Raw genomic sequence first — 19,898 nt, 5'->3', positions numbered from 1 at the left:
GGCTTAATACCAAATATTAGACATTACTTAATATTATTTTTGATGACTATGTCACATCAAAAAATAATAGAACAATCAGTGGCACAGTACATGCTTTTCAAAAGTGCTGTAAAACAGAAATATTGTGAATTCAGATACACACTTATGGGGACCTGGGCTTGCTCTGCAAAGCCCAGATGGCAACTTTACACGTTAGCCAAATAATAAGAAACTGCCAGATCTTTTTTCTGTATTAAAATAGCAAATCTTAAATGGTAAAATAACAGGATCTAAGACACAATTAATAAAAAAAAGAGTTACAAAAGGCTAATAATGTTTTAGACCGCATTTTTTAAAAAAGAGAAATTGAATTACTCTATATTTAATTGTTTTTCTTTTGGTCGTTGGTTTATTTTGTGGTTTTCACATTGGTTCTTTGAAACAAGAATTGCAGACTTTTTAAGACAGTAACTTTTAAACTCCTAGTTAAAAGAAAAGAAAAAGGCTGCTTTTTATAGCAGCCTTTGCTACCCTCTAGTTAGGCTGGGTAACAATTAAAGCAACAAGTTATTCCAGTTCTTTGAAAATATCTTCCTGTTAGTTTCACAAAGATATTCTGTACCATTCAACCAGTAAGAAACTTGGATAATTATTTTAAGAATTTGCTGCTTAGTCTGAAATTTGAAATTCAAAGTAGTTTATCTAAAAACATCTTATCTTTGGGTCACTAAGAAAAGACATTTTATTAAAATTAGAGCAACCTTGGGGTAGATGCCTAAAATGAAAGGGTCCTTAAAAAACAAATAATGAATTCTGAAGTAAGAAAGTTGATACCCTTTCCAAAATTATGGGAATATTTGTTCATAAAATTATATGTGTTAATTTTAAAAGACTCTTCTTCTGACTTGAAAATAAGTAATAAGTAGCCACCACTGATAATGAAAATTATCTAGGAATAAAAAGCCACACATTTGGTTAGAAAATAAATCATTAACCTATAATCCTAATTATACAATGATAGTGAAGACAGATGATTTATTTCCAGAAACCATTTGTTTATGCTGATTTTAGACAATAAAAACGTATTTCTGAATCTACAATTTGCAAGTCTACCTAAAATTACTAGCACTATTACGGGTTTTCTTTTTTTCTTTTTCTAAGATGTAAACATGACGTTAATACATTTCTACTTAGAACATTTTCCATCTAAGTATGAAATAGAATACTAGAAAGCTTAAGTATCTCTTAAATACTTCAACCAAACGTTCAAAAGCAAAGTGTTTGCCAGTGCAGGGAAGGCAGCCACCGAACAGGAGCCACGGGCCTGAAAAATCGGTCTGCCCTGCGTTTCCTATTCGTGGTAGCTACCGCATCTCACACTGTTTACAGGGACTGCCCCCCAGACGCAGAAGAAAAGCTCCTTCTGGATTTTAGATGCTACCTATTTACCTATCTTTTAAATTTCAAGAAAAGCAACTAGGATTTTTGAAGATATATATATATATATATATATATCATTTCATGTGCGGGCACGATCGATCGTGTTTACCAATAACATTTGGCAATAAGAGAGCATAGCATTCATGGGCTTTTAGCTTTATACAGAAGCTTAGCTAAAATAAGACAACATAAAAAGATGTACCACTGATAAACAACACCACTGTCTTTGGGAAGTCAGATACCTAACGTCACGACCGTGGGCCTTAGGGTAAGACCATGGATTAGGGGCGAGCCTTCTCTGACTGGACACAATTTGCTGTTCCTAGGGAAGGAATGTTAGCATCGTTTTTCAGGAGTCCTGTGGCGCTGTACTTATTTTACATCCCCGTGAACTGCCGTCGTCGCTGTGTCCAAGCCCAGAGGATGAACTGGAAGAGAAGAGAAGGGGAAAATAATAAAAAGAGGAAATTGGTTTTCACAACACACTCAAAGCCTGAGTAACAGAGGAGAACTTTAATTATCTCCAGTCACAAAGAGAGACAGGAAATTTGGACTTTTAATTAGCCATTTGGAGTGCAGTTGGATATTTTTTTAGCTAGATAATTTAAACGCGAATAATTCAAGTCTGACTAAATGAAAGTCACATAATCAGAATGCAGATAATTGAATTTCTACTGCATTCATTAATTCACTGTGGAGGTGTGTGTGAAGACTACTATGATGAGCTGTCACAGCTCAATAAAATCTCAGTCAATTAATTTTTTCATTATCTTACTATTACATCAACAAAAGGCCAAGTGCGTGTATATATCTATATTCACGCATATGTGCGCGGTGTGTTATATAAATACGTTGTACATTAAATCGGGAGGCAAGGAAATACCTTTCTGAGTCATAATCTACATCCTTTTCTTTTTTTCCTTCTTCCTCTTCTTCGGGGAAGCGTCTGTTCATCAAGGCAAACTTGTGAATTGCTTCCTCTACCGAGTACTTGGTCTGCCCGGAGACACAGGCCTCTATGTCCTCCGAGTTCAGGTGACTTTGTAAGAAGAGGTGCAGGCTGCTGTCCGAAAGCAAAAGTGCATTCTGCAGAACTCTGCAAAGGAAAGAGGAAAAATTAAGTGCCTTAATTTCCTTAAGCAGTGAGCAGGGATGGACAGGTCCCAGAGAGGACACAGAAAGACCTTAAAAACATCCCGCCCGAGTCGGGTCTCAATGCCCTAGACTCCGCATCCTTTACGGGCGGGCTCTTCCCGTTAAAGAGATGAAAGCATATGTTAACTTTTATTCAATTATTTGGAAATTTAGGTAAGTAAAAACATGAAGCTAATAGTTAAGAACATCTGTTAGAAGAAAAACTTCAAGGACATTTCTCCAATTTAACCATCTGTTCTGACCATGTGGATTAATTATGGAAATATTTTGCTTATATAGCCATAGGAATTTATTCTACTTAAAAAAAATTTACTGCCAGCAGCGTGTCAATTCGGTGGTCTCTATTGGACAGATTGTCGTGAAACATCAAAACTTTTTAACTACTATTAAAAATTACATGAAAAAGTCAATATGTTTCCCAGCATGTTTTATATTGTAAAACTTTACAAGGATAGTTATGTTCATAAGTACACTTTACAAGGGCTCCTTTGAAAGGTGGCTCTTTTTTAATTTCTAAGGTTGACTGGAAATTTCTCCTACATCCTTAGCAGTGCTGCATCTTGATGTTGTCACAGGGAGTAATCAAATAAAATTGATCCGACCAATTTTACCACATATAGCTAAAATACAACTTTGTGATTAGTTACATACTAGTTTTCCCACGTGAAAGACCAAAGTTTGCAGATTTGAACTAGTGCATTAGAACCACAGAGAGGATTGCCACCCTAGCGTAGTAACTCTACATGCATTCAGGTGTCATGGTATAAGTGTGTTTTTCTCCGGAATGCACGTTAGAACAGGAAATCAAGGCAAAGTGCCTGCTTATACGTCAACAAAAACTGGCTTCAGCCAGGCGTGGCGGCGCACGCTTGTAATCCCCGTGCTTAGGAGGCTGAGACAGGAGGATCGCATGGGTTCGAAGCCAGCCTCAGCTACTTAGTGAGGCTCTCAGCAACTTAGTGGGACCCTGTTTCCAAATAAAATATAAAATGGGTCTGGGAGTATAGCCCGGAGGTAGAAAGCCTCTGGGTTCCACCCCCAGTACCACCAAAAAAAAAAAAAAAACAACAACAAAACTGGCTTTATCTTTTTAGCAAAGATTTTGATAATGTAACCATCTAATCTTCATTCATAGTTTGATTATGATATAACCAGAAACACTAAGACCAGATACAGGACATAAAATGAGAACACTAAAACCCAAGTTCAATTTCACCCACCAAGGGAATTTTCTTCTATTTTATTTATTTATTTATTTTTGTGGTACTTGGAATTGAGCTCAGAGGCATTCTACCTCCGAGCTACACCCCAGACCAATTTTATTTCTTTTTTTTTTTCCTTTTATTTATTTATTTATTTTATTTATTTATTTATTTTTTTTTTTTTTTTGTGGTACTGGGGTTCCTGGAAACCCTTCTACCTCTGGGCTACACTCCCAGACCTATTATATATTTTATTTGGAAACGGGGTCTCTTAAGCCAGCATAGCTGGCTTCGAACCTACACAATCCTCCTGTCTCCGTCTCCCAAGCACGGGGATTAAAAGTGTGCGCCACCACGCCCAGCGCCCATTTTTATTTCTTATTTGGAAACAGGCTCTTACTAAGTTTCTGAGGACCCCACTAAATTGCTGAGGCTGTCCTTGAACCTGTGATCCTCCTGTCTCAGGCCTCCCAAGTACTAGGATTACAAGTGTGTGCCACTATGCCCAGCTTGGAAATTTTCTTATGGTGATCTATGAAAAACAGATTATGTATTTCAGACCCAATGAACATTACCTTATATTTTGAATGTTTCAAAAAGTAATTAGAAGCCAGGGGTGATGGCGCAAGCTTGTAATCCTAGTGCTTGGGAGGCTGAGACAGGAGGATCGCAGTTCATGGACAGCCTCAGCTACTTAGTGAAGCCCTCTGCAACTCGGTGAGACCCTGTTTCAAAATAAAGAATAAAAAAATAGGAAGTAGAATGCCCCTGGATTCCATCCCCAGTACCACACACACACAAAACAAATTTAGAAAAGCAATTTTTTTCTGGCCATTTAATATCAATTTTGTTAAACCTCGAGGTCATTAGAATACCAAGTCCTTTTCTTTAAAATAAACGTTTTTTCTTCAAGAAGACAAATGTCCACCAATGTACCCATCAAAACTAAATTCTAGCTATCCGTTGGTTTCCCTAGGCTTACAAATGTAGTTTGTAAGTAGTTACTGGTTTGTGAAGAAAAAAAAAAGAAAGTAAAACCTTTTTTTTCTTTTTGCGGTACTGAGGTTATAACCCAGGGGCAATCTGCCTCTGAGCCACACTCCTAGCCCTACTTTTTATTCTTTACTTAGAAACAGGATCTCACTAAGTAGCCGAGGCTGGCCGCGAACCCAGCTCCTCCTGTCTAAGCCTCCTAACTACTGGGATTACAAGTGTGCACCACCACAGCCGGCTCACCTTGGTGCGTTCTAAAAGAGAAAATCTCAAGCAAAGATCTTCCTTCCCCTGTGCCTTCCACCCCGACGCTCACAGAAGTTGACTATGTCACACAATAAAGATTAATTTACCAAGTAAAGCAGCCAGGTAGCAAATGCCTTTTACGGCTCTTCGAGATACATCTTCTACGTCTACGAATGTTCACCTTTCTCGTTTTAAATTCTTCAAATTAAGAGTGATATAGCAACCTCCCACCGGCCTGAACCTGGACTCCAGGAAGTCCGAGCAAAGCATGTTCTGTGGTCTCCTCTGGCCCGCTTTCTTCCAGCCACAGGACAAGTAACTGTTCATAGGATTACACACGCTTTGTTTCTGTTGGAAATGTGTTTTATTTTCTTTATAAAATAATGGGTAATCTTTAAAATTGATTTTAGATGGTTTGAGGCATTGCAACCACAAAAGTAATGAGCACTAATGTCAATGATATTGGACACAAATTCATTTTAGCTTTATTTCACGTCTAAAGCAATTCTACGGAGCCTTGAACTGCTCACACGCTGTTATTAACTGGCGAGTAACCTAACACATGGGCACAGCAAACTAAAGTGATCAGAGTCCAGGGCGATCGGGACCTCAAGGCTACTGTCCGTTTCCTCTTGAGCTATAATTCAATTTCCAATTTTACTGCACATTAGACTCATTGGCTCCCAGTGTTTTCTTGTCTGCATAATACTGGCACCTAGAGGTCACGCGGGGAAAAAGAGAGGGACCCCGCCTGCACCCAGCTCACAAGGTGGAACAGGGGAGATGGATGAGGTTGGGAGAGAGATCTGAACACCCCCCCCCTCTTACGACCAGAGCTCAAAAACAGGGTGTCTGCGAGGCACTGCTTTGGTTTCTGGAATCAACTTCTGTCTCGAGAGCTAAATTTATGCCTTTGTACTGTGTGGAAAAGAGTTTTAAATAAGCAAACATATTTTTTAACTTTGCTTCTTATTTTGCAGTCGGATGTTTTATTGTAAATTTTAAGATTAAAATTTTGGAAAAGTGTTTTCCCATCCAGTTCCATGCGCACGACTAGTTCATCCGGGTAATACCTGGTTTACCATCAATCAGAGAGTGCTGTGACTGCCACCGTAATAATATTAAATTCTATTTTTTCTTAGTCATATCTGCACCACTCTTTTCACAAATAAATCTAATAGCAGAAAATAAGCTTCAAACGTAATATAAAGAGTACTCTGTAAAACAGTCAATAAAATGTCATTGTTAGAAGCCTCCATAAAAATAAATGTATATGATTCCTAGACCGTTATAAAAGGGACAAAACCGATCTCCAGAATTTTAAAGGAATTTCTGAAAATATATCTACAATGCTAGTCAAAATTTATTCCTTTCCCCCTAATAACTTTAAACTAAACAAAGCAAAACCTGCTTTTCCCCCTGAATTGGACACAGTTGAAAATCTGGTTTGCTTTGACATGATTTTATTAGGTGTATTATATTGCGGTTCAATTGGGAACAATATATGGCTACAAAAAGACATTTAATCCTAACTAAGGATGTCCTGGGTCTACTGAACCCAACACAGTGACATCTGTACACATCTGTGTAGTGTGTGGAAGGTTAGCAGTTTGACGTAGAAAGAAATCAACAGCCTGTTTACCTCTTACCGTGAGAAAATTTTCTTAAGAAAAACTTAAAACCCTACAAATCTTTATTGAAGATAGTCATGATCTGTGCTGTGGTGCCCTCTATCGAACACAAAGACTTATAAAGTGTGTGTGTGTGTGTGTGTGTGTGTGTGTGTGTGTGTGTGTGTAACTGCTATGGTGTTTCAGTAATATTTTATTTTAAAAATTGTAATAAATACAAATCCACAATATAAAAGTCTAAATTGTAGGGTGAATATAATTATATTTATGGGAGCTTTTAGGAAAGAGGAAAAGCCAGCTCACATTCATGATATCAAAAAACAAAAAAAAAGTAGAAATTTCATTGCTCATAAAGAGTAGCGGAATATATAACTTTAGGCTATAATTTTTTCCATAACTATTACAAGTAATTTCCCACTATAGTTAGTCAGGGGAAAGAATAAAATAAAAATATGGCCAAGACTGAGAAAAAATGATATATATTTATTTTAAAAGTATCACAATCTTACTGACCAGTTTTCGTTAGCAGTTAAAAGTTCTGCTCATTGTAAACTTGCCAGTTCCAAAATTAATACAGTACTTCCACCTTGCCTATAATTTCCTTATCTATAAAACTGAGATAATACCCAATACCTAAGAAAGTTGTTAAGTATTGAGATAAAACATGTAAAATGCCAAACATATAGCAAGCGTTCAGTAAACAATGGATTCTTAATTTGGCACCTCATCAAAGAAACCACACTTTATAAGCGTGTGCCACCACACCCGGCTAAAAGCAAGCGTACTTTTTTTTTTTTTTTCGGTATTGGGGATGGAACTCAGGGGTATTCTACCCTTGAGCTACGCTTCCAGCCCTATTTTTTAATTCTTTCTTTTGAAACAGGGTGTCACTGAGTTGCAGAGGGCCTAAGTAGCTGAGGCTGTCCTCAAATCGCGATCCTCTGGTCTCTGCCTCCCAAATGCTGGGATTACAAGCGTGCACCACCACGCCCAGCTGAGACCCTATTTCCAAATAAAATATAAAATAGGTCTGGGAGTATAGCCCAGAGGTAGAAAGCCCCTGGGTTCCATCCCCAGCACCACACACAAAAAATAACAATAATAATTGGTTGCACAGAGTTTGAACACATATAATGCTTCTGGTTCACAACTTCAAAGCTTCCGTAAAAACCACATTTAGAAGATCTATGCTAAAAACCTATAACCAAGCCTATTTCACATGCTGTGATTCCCTAGGTCTGATGGGTGGCCCTACTTGATGGGTGACCTGAAGCCCCTTAAAGGACACCACGCGGGGGCGGGCGGGGGCCCGAACTGCTGAGCTTTCCCAGTTCCCCGAAGTGCCTTAGGCGGTGGAGGGGAGGGCTCAGGGAAGGCTGCTCTTGCGCACAAACTACAATGAACAGGAGAGGGGTGAGTGGGGCTCTGGGGCACTGAAACGAGGAGCCACAGAGTCAGATCAGGTCTGAGGCCAGCTGGGTGATAGGAGACCTCTGTTCCTCCTACTTCCTTCAGGTTCAATACACGAGAAACACCAGACTTTTTTTTTCCCCAGGTCTGTGGATGGAACCCAGGCTCATTCGACCTCCGAGCTACAACCCTGCCCTATTTTTTATTCTTTATTTTGAACCCAGGTATCCCTGAGTTGCAGAGGGCCTCACTAAGTAGCTGAGGCTGCCCGCGAACCGTGATCCTCTGGTCTCAGCCTCCCAAATGCTGGGATTACAAGCGTGCGCCACCTCGCCCGGCTCGAAGCACCAGGTTTTTAATGTGAATCTAATTCATTTGGAGACAAATGTTCACATACCATAGTGGGGAAAAAATAATATCGCACAAGAGCTGCACGTCCGCTCCATGACTTGCGTTCTAGACGAGCGCCCAGGTGCAGTTTAATGAACCCGGCCATAGCCCCCAGAGGTACATAGTGCATCCCCATTGGGACAGAGCTTCAACGGCATGAGGACTCCATGAGGACTCGGGTCTGTTCAATCTGGTGCACAGCTGACCCAACAGAGATACTTAATACATCCATGGAGGGAAAGGGGGACGCGTGGATTTCAGAGGAGTCGTCTGAACAAGCCAACCACTCACTGAGGTCGGCAGTGGATGAGAGGGGTGATCGCACTCTTATACAATATCAAAGGAATTAGGGTGCTCAGCCCAGCTACGCGATGTCCCCAAGGAGAGAATAATCAAGAGCCAAGATTAGGACAGACCTAGAACGCAGCTCCTGGAGCTCCTGAGCCAGGAGACTTCTTACTCTGGAGCCTCTGCTCCGGGTCCAGCCAGCAGCCGGCCAGTGACGCTCCGCTCAGAGATGCCCTGCACGGGCCTAATCCCACGGAGCTCAAAGGCCACGCAGTGTGTCTGCAAAGATCGTGTGCAACACAAGGAGATGACTCCAGGTCAAAAAACACACGCCCTGTGCTTAACTAATACTGTCAGATTTGTTTTGTTTTGTTTTGCAGTACTAGGGATGGAACCCCATGGTATTCTACCTCTGAATGACACCCCAGTTCTAATTTTTTTTTTTTTTTTTTTTTTTGTGGACTGGAGATGGAACCCAGGGGCATTTGACCTCCGAGCTATACCCCTAGCCCTATTATTTATTCTATATTTTGAAACCGGGTCTCACTGAGTTTCAGAGGGCCTCACTAAGTAGCTGAGGCTGGCCGCGAACCAAGATCCTCTGGTCTCAGCTTCCCAAATGCTGGGATTACAAGCGTGCGCCACCACGCCCGGCTCCCCGTTCTATTTTTTATTCTTTATTTTGAAACCTGGTCTCACTGAGTTGCAAAGGGCCTCACTAAGTAGTGAGGCTGTCCCCGAACCACGATCCTCTGGTCTCAGCCTCCCAGATGCTGGGATTAGAAGCGTGCGCCACCACGCCTGGCTAATACTGACAGATACTGAGAATACTGAGACACACACTCTCTTTGAACCTCAAATAAGGACTCGGCTGCCCCGTCCAGGCCCCCTGGCGGTGTCTCTCCTGGGGCAGCCTCTGAAGTAAAGCCGGCTTGCTTGCAATGCGGGCTGCAGGAACCGCATCTTAAGGGAAAGGTTATCAGCCAGCTGGGCCCCGTAGAGATGCCACTTAAAGCAGGGTTTTCCCCAAAGGGAAAAAGGCAGAGTAAAGCCCGAGCAGCTCTTTGTTCAGACATGTTTGCGGCTCCCACAGAAAGCACGGTGGGCATCTGTGAAGGGCTCGCCTTGGTTCGTCAGGCCCTGTGACCTCTTCTCCTCATATTTATTCCTCCGTCGTCCCTTTTCTTCCCTGCCCTCTCTCAGTTTATAAGCTTCAGCCTTTCTGCCTGTCTCTGGCCCCTCAAAGGAAAGGCACGATGTCAATCTCATAGAAATAAATATTAATATTCATGTGCATACTGACTACCCAGGCCCGCTGTGCGTGAGCCATCTGGGAAGAATGTATTACCCCAGGCTAGCTCCAGGGACCTATTTAGTAAGCTTGAAAAGGGATGATTTCAGTCTTTGGTTTTTGTTTTTGTGTGTGAGATAGACACTGGGGATTGAACCCAGGGACATTCTACCTCTGCGCTACACCCCCGGCCTGATTTTATTTCTTATTTGGAAACAGGGTCTCACTGAATTGCGGAGGAGCTAGCTAAGTTGCCGAGGCTGGCTTCGAACCTGCGACCCTGCTATCTCAGCCTGCCAAATACTGGGATTGCAAGCGTGTGCCACCACGCCCCGCTAGATTTCCACCTTGAAGCCGCTGAATAAGAACAAAGGTGAGGAGACTGGGCCCTGGGGTCGTGAATTAGTAGCTGGATGACCCAGCCTTTCTTATCTCTAAACTGGAAAGTTAGGAAAAGAAACATAAAGTGACTTCCCGTCTAGGTGCGTCCGGACAGCAATGGCCAAGACTTGGGTGTTATGTGCCAGGCACTGCTCTGACAGCTTTATCTTCACCAACCCACTTAATCCCCTCAAAACCCTGAGGAGGTGGCATTAGCGTTACCCCATTTTACAGATGGAAAAGGCTTGCCCGAGCCCTCTGCTGGTAAGTGGCAGAGCCGGGATTTGAACCGCCGCAGCCCGGCCTCATTGTCCTGTGGGTCCCACAGCCTAGCATGCCAAAGAGTGAGGCAGGGGAATCCTAGTGGTCTGCTGAAGTGCCCACCATCATGGAGTGATCTAGACTTAGCCACTGAGACCACTCGAAGCCCACCAAACACGCCTTTCTGAACATTCCCACTGCAGGGAAAAACGAAGTCATTTGCTTAAGAAGCCCCAAAGCATATTAAACATGTGTGTGTGTGTGTGTGTGTGTGTGTTGCTGGGGATTGAACTCATAGGCATTCTACCTCTAAGCTACAACCCCAGCCCTTTTTATTTTTACTTATTTTTTATTTTACTTTTATTTATTTACTATTGATTTTTAAATTTATTTATTTATTTTTATTTATTTATTTTGATGATACTGGGGGTGGAACCCAAAGGCTTTCTACCTCTGGGTTATACTCCCAGACCTATTTTATATTTTATCTAGAAATGGGCTCTCACTAAGTTGCTGAGAGCCTCACTAAGTAGCTGAGGCTGGCCTTGAACCTATGCGACCCTCCTGTCTCAGCCTCCCAAGAACAGGGATTTTTTTTTTTTTTTTTTTTTTTGGTGGTGGTGGTACTACTGGGGTTCCTGGAAGCCCTTCTACCTCCGGGCTACACTCCCAGACCTATTTTATATATTTTTTTAAATTTGAAAACAGGGTCTCTTAAACCAGCGCGGCTGACTTTGAACCTGCGCAATCCTCCTGTCTCCGCCTCCCAAGCGTGGGGATTACAAGCGTGTGCCACCATGCCCAGCCAGCCCTTTTTATTTATTATTATTTGTAAACCGGGTCTGACTAAGTTACTGACAGCCTCACTAAGTTGCTGAGGCTGGCTTTGAACCTGTGGTCCTCCTTTCTCAGCCTTCCCAGTACTGGGATTATAAGCGTGCACCACCATGCCCAGTTTGAGAACATTTTAAAGATGATGTTGGCCTGTTGGTTTTAAATGCTGTCAGTGAAGATAGTTTTTTTATTGTTGGTTTTGTTTTGTTTTGTGGTACTGGGGATTGACCCCAGGGGTTTTCCACCTCTGAGCTATATACCCCCAGCCCTTTTTTAAATTTTTTTTAAATATTGAAATAGAGCCTTGCTAAGCCGCTGAGGTCTTCCTATGTGGCTGGGACTGGTCTTGAACCTGGTATCTTCCAGTTTCAGCCTCTCAAGCACTAGGATTATAGATGTGTGTTGCCACGCCCAGCTATGAAGAGTTTTTAAGAAGGGCCTATTTATAATAATGCACATTTATTTCCTTGGTACTTTTTTTGGTGGTGTTAAGGGTGGAACCCAGGGGCATTCTACCTCCTAGCAACACCCCCAGCCCTATTTTTTATTCTTTATTTTGAAACGCTAAGTTGTGGAGAGCCTGCAAACCTGCAATCCTCCTGTCTCAGCCTCCCAAGTACTGAGATTACAAGCATGCGCCACCATGCCCGGCTTGAATTTTTCCTTTTATCAGCTGAACTCCTAAATAATCTGGATCCGCTCTGCATCTTAAGAAACCATGTATTTATCCCGATGCAGTTATTCATTGTTCCTTTCTAGTAAACGCAGTCCTAAGTATGTGCAGAACTATGTGGACCACAAGGTGGCGCTCTAATACAGGAAATGAATTTCTGAGCCTCGCCACGCTATCGTTCCTCCCCCACAGAACTGGTCATCCATTGCAGAGCACCAGGCTCCGCTCTCTGGTCTGGCCACGCCATTTCTTTCTTTCCTTTGCTTACTCTTTCTTTCTGTTTTTGTGGTGTTGGGGATTGAATCCCCCAACCCATTTTTTATTCGTGTGTGTGTGTGTGTGTGTGTGTGTGTGGTATTGGGGATGGAACCCAGGGGCGTCCTACCTCCAAGATACACCCCCAGCCCTATTTTTTATTTTATGTTGAAACCGGGTCTCACTGAGTTGCAGAGGGCCTCACTACGTAGCTGAGGCTGTCCGCGAACCGCGATCCTCCGGTCTCAGCCTCCCGAATGCTGGGATTGCAAGCCCGACTGTATACTTACTTTCTAAGGAAATCTTCCAAGCCCTGACGACGCTGATCAACGTGCTGGCGATTATTCATGTTGAAAAATAGGTTTTTAGATGGAAGTTCTGGCAGTTGTCTGTTGAGGGAGAAAACTTTATGATCAAATCAAGGTGGCTTTGTTACAAAAATCCCTAAAATATGAAGGCAAATCACACATGATGATAATTAGCAGAGCTATTATATAGTTATTACCATATATCTTATTATTATTATATAATAAAAATATACAGAAATCAACTAAAGAAAAACTCATATTTAAACGCGTGTGTGTGTGTGTGTGTGTGTGTGTGGTACTGGGAAGTGGACCCAGAAGCATTCTACCTCTGAGCTACACCCCCAGCACTATTATTGTTTGGAAACAGGGTCTCGCTAGGAACCGGTGATCCTCCTGTCTCAGCCTCCCAAATTCTAGGATTACAAGTGTGTGCCACAGCGCCCAACTATCTTTAAACATTTTTGAGGTCCTTTTTTTTTTTTTTTTTTTTTTGCGGTACCAAAGAATGGAACCCAGGGGCATTCTACCTTCAACCTACACCCCCAGCCCTATTTTTTTTATACTTTATTCTGAAACAGGGTGTCAGGGAGTTGCAGAGGGCCTCACTAAGTAGCCGAGGCTGTCCAAGAACCACAATCCTCCTCTCTCAGCCTCCCAGATGCTGGGATTACAAGCGTGCGCCACCACCCCCGGCTTCTGAGGTTCTTCTTAGTCAATATTCATTAAAGTTGGTGAAATCTGGTGTGTGTGTGTGCATGTGTGTGTGTGTGTGTGTGTGTGTGTGTGTGTGTGTGTTGCTGGGGAATGAACCAGGGGCATTCTATCTCCAAGCTACACCCACTACCACCACCACCCCGCCCTATTTTATTTTTTATTTTGAAACAGAGTCTCCCTAAGTTACCAAAAGCCTTGCTAAGTTGCTGAGGCTGACCTTGAACTTGCAATGCTCCTGTCTCATCCTCCCTGGTACTGGGATTACAGGCTGGGCCACCACACTCACCCAGCTATGTGATAAATTTTAAATTCACATGCAGTAGCCACAAAACTATCTAAAGCAATATATTGCGATCACACAAAAAAAAAAAACTTTTAAGGTTCTTTGTATCTTAAATATCTTGGTGCATATCAATTTGTAAATACTGTCGTAATAAAATCAATATACTCTTTAGATCACTTACACCAGCAGCGCATTACTCTGGAGCCTCTGCCTCAGCCACACGAACTCTCTGTATCTTCTTCGTACACAGGACGTTTTCATCGTGAAACACATGCTATTAGTCTGTAAGGAAAAGCAGAAAAAAAGATGATCCTTACCTGAGGGAAAAACACTTCCTTTATAACTATCACTCCACAAAGGATCCCAACATTCATCCTAAGAAGAACATAAACCACAGATATATTTACACTTGTACCTACACTCTGAAATCCTGCATCCATTCACCGTCTCAGCCCGGAAGGCAGCCAGGGTCACACGAATGAGCTGCAGCCAACCCTGGGTCCCCAAGGAGCCTCCTGTTCCCCTAACTATGAGCACTGCTTTCAAAGATACATTTTTCTAAAAATCCTAATATGGTCGGGCGTGGTGGCGCACGCTTGTAATCCCAGCATTCGGGAGGCTGAGACAGGAGGATCACGGTTCTCAGCCAGCCTCAGCTACTTAGTGAGGCCCTCTGCAACTCAGTGAGACCCTGTTTCAAAATAAAGAACACAAAATAGTGCTGGGGGTGTGGCTCGAAGGTAGAATGCCCCTGGCTTCCATCCCCAGTACTGAAAAAAAAATTCTAATATGCAAATGACCAATGAGGGCTCAGGGGTGTGCGTTGTGTTTTAAAGCCACCATGTGGTTGGAGCAACGTGGCCCTTTGCCCAAGCATCCCAAAGGCCTCACATCCTGCATGTGGCTGTCACCAGGAATCCTGGGATCACTGGTGGTGAGGGCCAGCATTTCCCTTCTGGACTAGATGTGAGGAGGGGGACCCAGGTAGGAGAGCAGCCTGCGGTGCGTGGAGACCAGCGCCACCCAGCGGCAGGCACAGCTCAAGCGGTGCCCGCTCTGTACCAGCAAGCCGCTTTGACTTTGGTTTCTTCAGTGGTAAAACGGATGAACTCGGACCTACCTGCTTCACAGGTGGCTGGGAGGATCAAGGAAAGAACTTGGCAAATGCTATTAGTATTATTGGCAGCTGTTGGGAACCACGGAGTTCCCGAGACAGACTTGTAAAAAGGCCCTCACAGAGTCTCACCCTAAGCTAAGTTGTAGTGCTTCTTTTGATAAAATAGGAAACTGGCAAATATCTGTGCCTACTGGTTTCAAAAAATATCTGTTGCCTGTTTTTGTTTTTTATTTTTTTATGGTACTAGGGCTAGAACCCAGAGGTATTCTACCTCCAAGCTACACTCCCACGCCTTTTATTCTTTATTTTGAAACCAGGTCTCACTGAGTTGTAAAAGGCCTTACTAAGTAGCTGAGGCTGTCTAAGAACATGCAAAATATGTCTCAGCCTCCCAAATGCTGGGATTACAGGCATGTGCCACCATGCTGGACTGCAGTGTGTGTGTGTGTGTGTGTAGTGTGTAATGTGTTATGGGGATTGAACCTAGGAGCACTCTACCTCTGAGCTACACTCCCAGCCCCATTTTATTTTTATTCTGAAGCAGGATCTCAATAAGTTCCTGAGGCTGGCCACTGACCTTGGATCCTCCTGTCTCAGCCTGCCAAGTACTGAGATTCCAAGTGTGCACCACCACGTCCAGCTATCTGCATTTATTCTTATGAATTCTACTTCATAACCTTTATATGACCAAATGAGAAACACGTTTTCCACTGAGATCTGTATTGTTTCAAAATTTATTACTCTGCTAATTAATAACACCAGCAGTTGTTTTCCTTGGGAACACTTACGTGATATGTGGAGCAGTTCTTAAATTGTTCCCATGAAATGGATGACACAGTTCCTGATATCCCTGAACTTTATTTTATTTTATTTTGTGGGTCTGGGGATGGAACCCAGGGGCATTTGACCTCCAAGCTACACCCCCTGCCCTATTTTTTATTGTTTTGTTTTGTTTTGTTTTGTTTTTGGTGGTACTGGGGTTTCTGGAAGACCTTCTACCTCCGGGCTACACTCCCAGACCCCTTTTTTATATATATTTTTATTTGGAAACAGGGTCTCTTAAGCCAGTGCGGCTGGCTTCGAACCTGCGCGATCCTCCTGTCTCCGCCTCCCAAGCGCGGGGATTACAAGCGTGCGCCGCCACGCCCGGCTTTATTCTTTATTTTGAAACTGGGTCGCGCTGAGTTGCAGAGGGCCTCACTAAGTAGCCGAGGCTGTCCTAGAACCGCGTCCTCTGATCCCAGCCTCCCGAATGCTGGGATTACAAGCGTGCGCCACTGCCCGGCTTCCTTCGGACAAAGAGGAGTTCGAAGTCCACCTCCAAATCAGCCACTAACCAGAAGGACACCACCTTGAATGACTGCAGAACATGCTAGAAGGAGTCTGCGGCATAAAAACAGTTTTCAGAGCACACCAAAGCCTCACGCTAAAGTGCTCCTCAGGGACGAGGCCAGCAGGCCACGTCACACCAGCATGAGCGCCCTAAAAAGGCCTGGGCAGATGTCCTCTCGGTATCGCTTTTCCAGGGAGTGACGGGCCACCGCTGTGCCTCCAGCACGGACTGCGACCCTCCTGTCTCAGCCTCCCAAACGCTGGGATCACAAGCGTGCGCCACCATGCCCGGCTTGTCAACATTTATTCATTGTTGATCTATTAGCATTTCGCGGAAACATTAGACCACCACCACATAAGATTTGTGCAGCCACATCTTTTCTACCTCCAGATAGGGGTTTCTGGTTGTGAATCATGCTCTTATCAGAAAAGAATCTATATCTTCGTGCTCTCCCAAGAATAACTGAATTTCATGCCTCCCACAAAGAGTGTGATAAGGACTCACACATTTTTAGAGGCAATTTAAGCACCAGCTAAAGAATTTAACTTTATCTCAAAAGTTTATTCTTATATGCCCATAGTTTTCAACACAACACATCTCTGATGTGAATTTACGAGTAAAATAAAAATAGACAGCCTATGGTGGCCCCGGCCTACACACAATCACCACAAAAAAAGCAATTCTTAATTTTTAATTTCGTTTATTTATTTATTATTTGGTGGTACTGGGGGTGGAACCCAGGGACTTTTCTACCTCCGGGCTATACTCCCAGACCTATTTTATACTTTATTTGGAAACCGGGTCTCACTAAGTTGCTGAGAGCCTCACTAAGTAGCTGAGGCTGGCTTCGAACCTGCGCGATCCTCCTGTCTCAGCCTCCCAAGCGCGGGGATTACAAGCGTGCGCCACCACGCCTGGCTACTCACTCGTTAAGATACAAGTATTAGTTGTAGCCATGTGAACTCAGTTCTCTGAATTAGAACTTTTATAAATTTCGGTTTTAAGTATACCATCACATCCCATAAAATGTTTGCTACCGACTACTGAAATCATACTTACATGAATGCATATCTCATAGTCAATATATGAATGCCAAAAGTCCTCCTTCTGAATCCGAGGATCTCGCACCCAGACGCTTACAAATTCCTGTAAAGGCATCACAAACAAAGATGTGTGTTTCAGAGCAGCAAAGGAAGGCTAGAAAGAGGGAGAGAAATGACCGTACAGCACTGAATCAAGCTGCCGCCAGTGTCGCTGCCATCCTTTAAAAAAAAAAAAGGAAGTAAAGCCTGATGAATCAGGCACCACGAGCAGGTCCAGAAAACACTTTGGCCGCAAGTGGAAATTTTGAAATAATGTACAACAGAGCTGGGCGTGCTCATGGATGGTGCTGTGGGTCACCTGAGGACAAATAAGAAAAGTGTAAAACTTCTTACGGTTTGATCGTGAAAAGTAAGTTCTCATTTTTCTCACATTTTACAGGCATCGTCATATCTTACGTGCATCATCTCTAAACTGAAAGTACCGGCCATGCTTGGCACATCGCTTTCCGGAACACGACCCCGGGAAGGCGGCGGTGTCATGTGGACAGTAAGTACTGGGAGCTCAAGTGGGCTCTTGAGGCCACAACCCAGCCTCGGGGGAGCACCCAGCAACCACCAGCCCTGGGCAGATGGACGCCTTCTTGTACACAAGGCTCCTCTAGTTTTCAAATGCATTTCACATATACTAAATCCTTCCGTTTTCCTATATTTGTGTTTCTGGTGAGAAAAAAAATTAGAGACATAGAATAAAACATACACAGGGAGTCATTTTTGTGCCTTTTTAAAGATACTAAGAGTAGAAAGTAAGGCCAGGCGTGGTGGCGCACGCTTGTAATCCCAGCATTGGGGAGGCTGAGACCTGGAAGATCGCGGCTCGCAGACAGCCTCAGCTACTTAGTGAGGCCCTCTGCAACTCAGTGAGACCCGGTTTCAAAATAAAGGATAAAAATAGGGCAGGGAGTGTAGCTCAGAGGTCAAAATGTCCCTGGATTCCATCCCCAGACCCGCAAAAAAAAAAAAAAAGAAAGAAAGTAAAAGGTATCACTTAAAAACAATGTTTTTCAAAAAGTGCTCTTTGCTAAATAGCTTTAATTTAAAAATATGAAAACACATACAACGAAAGTATTGTGTGTGGCGTGATAATTTTTTTTTTTATTTTTACTGGTGCATTGTGATTTATTTTAATATATATAATTGTTCACTAGGCTATCATAAATGTGCTAATTTCAATTTAATTTTAGGTATCTTAATTTTTTGCTAAAACTGGGCTTTTAATCTACAATACAGACATTTTTCCTGCTCTGTTTCAGAGCATCAAAGAGGACAACCCTGGGCAGGTCCCTCTAGTCTATGTTTGTTCCTTAGCCCCCTGTCACAGTGTGTGCATTAAGAACTCATTTTCCTGTGACGGCTCATGAGTGCAATCCCAGTACTTGGGAGGTTGAGACAGGCAGATCATAGGCTCAGCAACTCAGTGAGACCTTCAGCCTAGTGAGACCCTGTTTAAAAATAAAAAATAAGCCAGGCGTGGTGGCGCACGCTTGTAATCCCAGCATTCGGGAGGCTGAGAGTGGAGGATCACGGTTCGCGGACAGCCTCAGCTACTTAGTGAGGCCCTCTGCAACTCAGTGAGACCCTGTTTCAAAATAAAGAATAAAAAATAGGGCAGGGGGTGCCCCTCGGAGGTCAAATGTCTCTGGGTTCCATCCCCAGACCCGTAAATAAATAAATAATAAATAAATAATAGAATAGGGCTGGGGATATAGCTCACAGGTAGGACATCCCTAAGTTCAATTCCTAGTACGGAGGGGGAAAAAAACAGCTCATTTTGCTGTAGTACTTTTTGTTTTATTTACAGATGAGTTTTCAGTACAGAGGACCTTTTTTTTTTTTTTTTTTTTTTTTTTTTTTGGTACTGGAGAAGGAACCCAGGGGTATTCTACCTCCAAGCTACAGACTCAGCCCTATTTTTAATTCTTTATTTTGAAACAGGGTCTCACTGAATTGCAAAGGGCCTAAGTAGCTGAGGCTGTCCTCGAACCATGATCCTCCTGTCTCAGACTCCCGAATGCTGGATTACAAGCGTGTGCCGCCACGCCCAGTGTCAGAGGACATTTTTAAAGGACATTTTTAAAAGCAAGTCCTCATTCCCTGAGAATAACTTTTGCTGTCTCACGCAGGTTCGCCTCTAAGGCAACACACGTTCCCTTCTCACACTGGAGACGTCTGTCCTGCTGCTTATCCTCGGCAGAGAGGTCGAGTGAGATAATGTCCCCAAAGTCTCACTTCAAAATCTTTTTATTATTTCAAAAATATCATTTTGAAGACACAGAGAGAATAAAAATAAGATAACAATATAGCAATACTCTATAAACATTCTGGCCATAATTTCTTAAAAGCACATTCTAAATTATAAAAGGGACTAAAAAAAAAAAACAATTTTTAAAGCCAAGATGCTGTAATATCCCCTAATTAAATTTAGTGTGACTGAGTCAAGGTTAAAGTAGCTCCTGCCCAGAGATACAACAGAATCGAACCCCAGGCACTCTGCTCTTAATTTAATGTTCCTGTCTGGGTGGGGCACGCTTGTGCATGTGTGTGTATGTGTGTGTTGTGTGTGTGTGTGTGTTGTGTGTTGTGTGTCTTAAACTTACTTTTCTATGGTACTTTT

General features: G+C 42.9%; 1 protein-coding gene across 1 annotated transcript; it reads right to left on the bottom strand.

Moving 5' to 3' along the window:
- Positions 1 to 1,768: 1,768 nt before the first annotated feature.
- SNX10 (sorting nexin 10) lies at positions 1,769 to 17,342 on the bottom strand (the record flags this gene model as incomplete). Its single annotated transcript, XM_080701047.1, has 5 exons — positions 1,769 to 1,847; positions 2,303 to 2,515; positions 12,720 to 12,818; positions 13,916 to 14,016; positions 17,244 to 17,342. The coding sequence occupies 5 exons, from the start codon at positions 17,340 to 17,342 to the stop codon at positions 1,769 to 1,771; spliced, it is 591 nt and encodes a 196-aa protein (XP_080557173.1).
- Positions 17,343 to 19,898: the final 2,556 nt, after the last annotated feature.

Source organism: Muscardinus avellanarius (assembly GCF_963383645.1).
Source record: "Muscardinus avellanarius genome assembly, chromosome: 9".
Taxonomy (NCBI): Eukaryota; Metazoa; Chordata; class Mammalia; order Rodentia; family Gliridae; genus Muscardinus; species Muscardinus avellanarius.
Note: the sequence above shows the minus strand (reverse complement) of the source record. Positions and strands in the feature narration are given on the sequence as shown.